Source organism: Octodon degus, unplaced genomic scaffold (genome assembly GCF_000260255.1).
Source record: "Octodon degus isolate 3935 unplaced genomic scaffold, OctDeg1.0 scaffold00011, whole genome shotgun sequence".
NCBI classification, from domain to species: domain Eukaryota; kingdom Metazoa; phylum Chordata; class Mammalia; order Rodentia; family Octodontidae; genus Octodon; species Octodon degus.
Genome location: NW_004524587.1, coordinates 6,420,333 through 6,423,502, shown reverse-complemented (window position 1 = coordinate 6,423,502; position 3,170 = coordinate 6,420,333). Strand labels below are relative to the sequence as shown.

The 3,170-nt window shown below is 45.9% G+C and overlaps 1 protein-coding gene across 1 annotated transcript in view; it reads right to left on the bottom strand.

The window, feature by feature from the left end:
• Positions 1-3,170, bottom strand: part of Adat1 (adenosine deaminase, tRNA specific 1) — a 36,121-nt gene that overhangs the window by 17,914 nt on the left and 15,037 nt on the right. Inside the window, exons 2-5 of the mRNA XM_023709324.1 lie at positions 1,927-2,117; positions 1,579-1,647; positions 588-642; positions 70-200 (exon numbers count right to left, since the gene is read on the bottom strand). Coding sequence (XP_023565092.1) covers positions 70-200; positions 588-642; positions 1,579-1,647; positions 1,927-2,095 — 424 coding nt within the window. The 5' untranslated portion in view covers positions 2,096-2,117. The remainder of the gene's footprint in view (positions 1-69; positions 201-587; positions 643-1,578; positions 1,648-1,926; positions 2,118-3,170) is intronic.

Sequence of the window (3,170 nt, the reverse complement as noted above, 5' to 3'; positions counted from 1 at the left end):
TCTCAAAAAGCCAACCAATAAACCAAAGAAACAAACATAATATTAACCAGAAAGCTTGAATATACTTACAAGGCGTATGACTGGAGAAAAACACAAAAAAGATGCCTGGTCTGAGTTTCCACTGTCCTCTCTGAGTTCCTGGGACAAAGATACTGTCCTCTTTTAGAGTGGCTGCCAATTGGAGCTGATGGCAAAGGTACCTATGAGTCATAAGACATTATCAGAATGAACAACCAACTTCTCCAGTACCTAGAAAGACTGGTCAGGTGATTGATAAAAGAGAATTACTGTTGACCAAGGAGATGGAGCAGTGGTAATGTGCAATTAGACTAGCCCAGTGACTCTCAGAATGTGGGGGCTGCACCAGAGCACCAGCAGCACCTGGGAATTAGGAAACTTCTTAGGCTCCACCTGGGTCTGCTCAATCTCTGGGGTAGGCCCAGAAATCAAGGTTTTAATGGGTACCACTGGTCTAGACCCCAGTAGTTCATGCTGATACAATCTCTATGCACAGCTTATTACCAATGCACATAATGGGATCCCACCCCAGCCCTGCTCACTCAGATGCTTTGGAGTTGAGGTTTTACCTTTGGAAACTCCTTCTGGCTATGACTTCAGCATGGCTATCATTGAGGATATCTCCTGTGGCAAATAAATGACACTAAGTAAAGAAACATGGGACATGGAGAAGCCTGGACTCCTAGAAACAGCATACAGCGGTACTCTAGCACTCAGCATGGCCATGTGCTACTGAAGAGCTCTGGCAGAAAATACCAAAATCCTTAACAGCAATGCATTAATAGCAGGGTTTCTTGACCTAGCACTGTAAACACCATGTACAAGAAAGTTGTTTGTTGGGGGGGGAAGAAAGTTGTTTGTGGTAGGGGTCTATCCTGTGCAATGTGGATGCCTAGCATCACTCCCAGCATTACCTGTGATACCGCAGGAGCACCCTTCTCCTAGCTGTGACAACCAAACACATTTCTATACTTTGCCAATATCCTCTGGGATATTACACTGCGCCCAGCTGAGAGCCACTGATTTTTAGAAAAATCTTTATCTGGAGACCTTTTGCACCCTGGCATCCTATCTGTGTTCATCGTGAGACACATCCACTTAATTCAATCCTGTGGTCTTGGAACAGCTCCATCACGTACAGGAGGCAGGACTTGGAGAACTCAGGAAACAGACTCAAAGAGCAATCTGCTAACAGGAAGAGGAAGGTAAAGGTCCCAGACCTCTGTGGAGCTTCCATATTCTTGTTGATGCCAAAAGTTCCATGTAATTCAAGATAATTTTTTGGGTGTCAGAAACCACTTGAGCTACATCCTCTACCTTCTCCTAAGCCCAAAGCCCTTTTTAGACCTACACGGAATGGCTAAACGCAGGAAGCCTGTGGCCTGATAATGAAAACTAGTTGGCTTTTAGCTCACTCAGCGCTGGCTTCCAAGGGGAGCAGCGGACAGCAGGAAATGAAAGGTCAGCTGCATCAACTGTTGTGGGCCCTTCCCCCTTGACAAGGACACTGTTCCCAAAGCTCCCACACAATTCTTTGCTTAGATTCCCACCTACACTTACCACTCTTCCTCATTTTGGACTGGCCTATGCATTTCGTTCCTGTTCCAATTGAGACAACTTCCTTTTTCTCTGAGAGGAAAAAAAAAACAATCATTAAGTGAACTCTTGGAGGCTGAATGTTCCCCAGTGCTTAGGTTTAGTAAATGTGGACGTTTCTCCACAGCATTTCCATAGCCTGACTCAACAAGATGTCCAATCCTAGCAGGGTGGACTTACACCACCGAAAGTACTGCGCCACCTGGTGGGCAAACAGGAAACACTCCCAACATCATACTTTACACCCTGCCCGCGGCTGTCCCTGAATAGCCCTGCCTTGTGTAATTATGACACGGAGCGAAAAGGTCTCACCTTGCACTGGAGTATCAGAGGTGTCACAGCCCTTGCCAGGTGAGGACTGGATCTTCACTATAGCTGCCAATAGAGTCCATTCTCGATTTGGCTCAGGCTTCCCTTGTTTGGGCAGCTTGATCCTGTAGTGTTCATAGCACAGCTGGGCAATCTCATCTGCCGTCCACATGGTCAGAGCTGGAGTAGAGGCCCTGATGGAAAGCCACAGCTATCAGAAGTACAGGCAGCAGAGCCAGTGTCAGGTGCTACAGCCTCACAGTAGTTCAATAATCTTTCCAATCCAACTGTGTGCAGACTGAGGGTCTTCCATCTGCAACTATTTTTTTCTACCTCCCTCCTTTTCTTTCTTTTTATTTACTTACTTTGTCTTTTGAGACAGGGTCTTATTATTGTAGTTTAGGCTGGCCTTGAGCTCACTTTGTATCCCAAGCTGGTCTTGAACTCGAAACAATCCTCCCACCTGAGCTGAGTTCTGGGATTTCAGGCATAGGCCACCATGTCTGGGTCCTGCCCCACTGCCCCATTTTCATCATGCGCACATGTGCATGTGTGCTGTGTGTGGCGTTGGGGAATGGACCCAGGGCCTTCACACTAGGACATATTCCCAACCCTTTTTAATTTTTTTGTGGAACCGGGTCCTTGTGCTTGCCAGGCAAGCACTTATTCTACTGAGCTATCTCCCTGACTCTTTTAATTTTTTGAGATAGGATCTTGCTCAGTTACTAAAGTGTTCAGTATGGACTTAAATTGGAATCTTCCTGCCTCAGGCTGCCACAGTGCTGGGATTACAGGTGTGCATTGCTACACCTGGTTTTCCTTTGTTATCTGTACTGAAAGATTAAAGAAGTTTCAAATCCCAGCAACCCCAGAATATACCTTTTTTTTTTTGATACCTAGTTCTTCAAGTTTTTTGTTTTTAATCTCAAGTGTCTGGCACATATCTAATGGATCTCTACCACTTGGCAGGAAAATCTTATTTATTTTATTTTCAATGTATTTAGTACAGGGTTTCACTGAATAGATCAGACTTATAGTGATTCTCCTGTTTTTAGCCTCCCAAGTGCTGGGATTACAGGCCACCATGTCCAGTCTTGGTGTGCCGGGGGTGGGGCTGGCACAGCATGCCAGGGATTGAACCCTGGCCACTGCTCAGCAGAAATCTTTTTTTTTTTTTAATTTTGTGTGTGTGTGTGTGTGTGTGTGTGTGTGTATCTCCAGCTCAGCCCACCAGGGGGCGGCCCTGG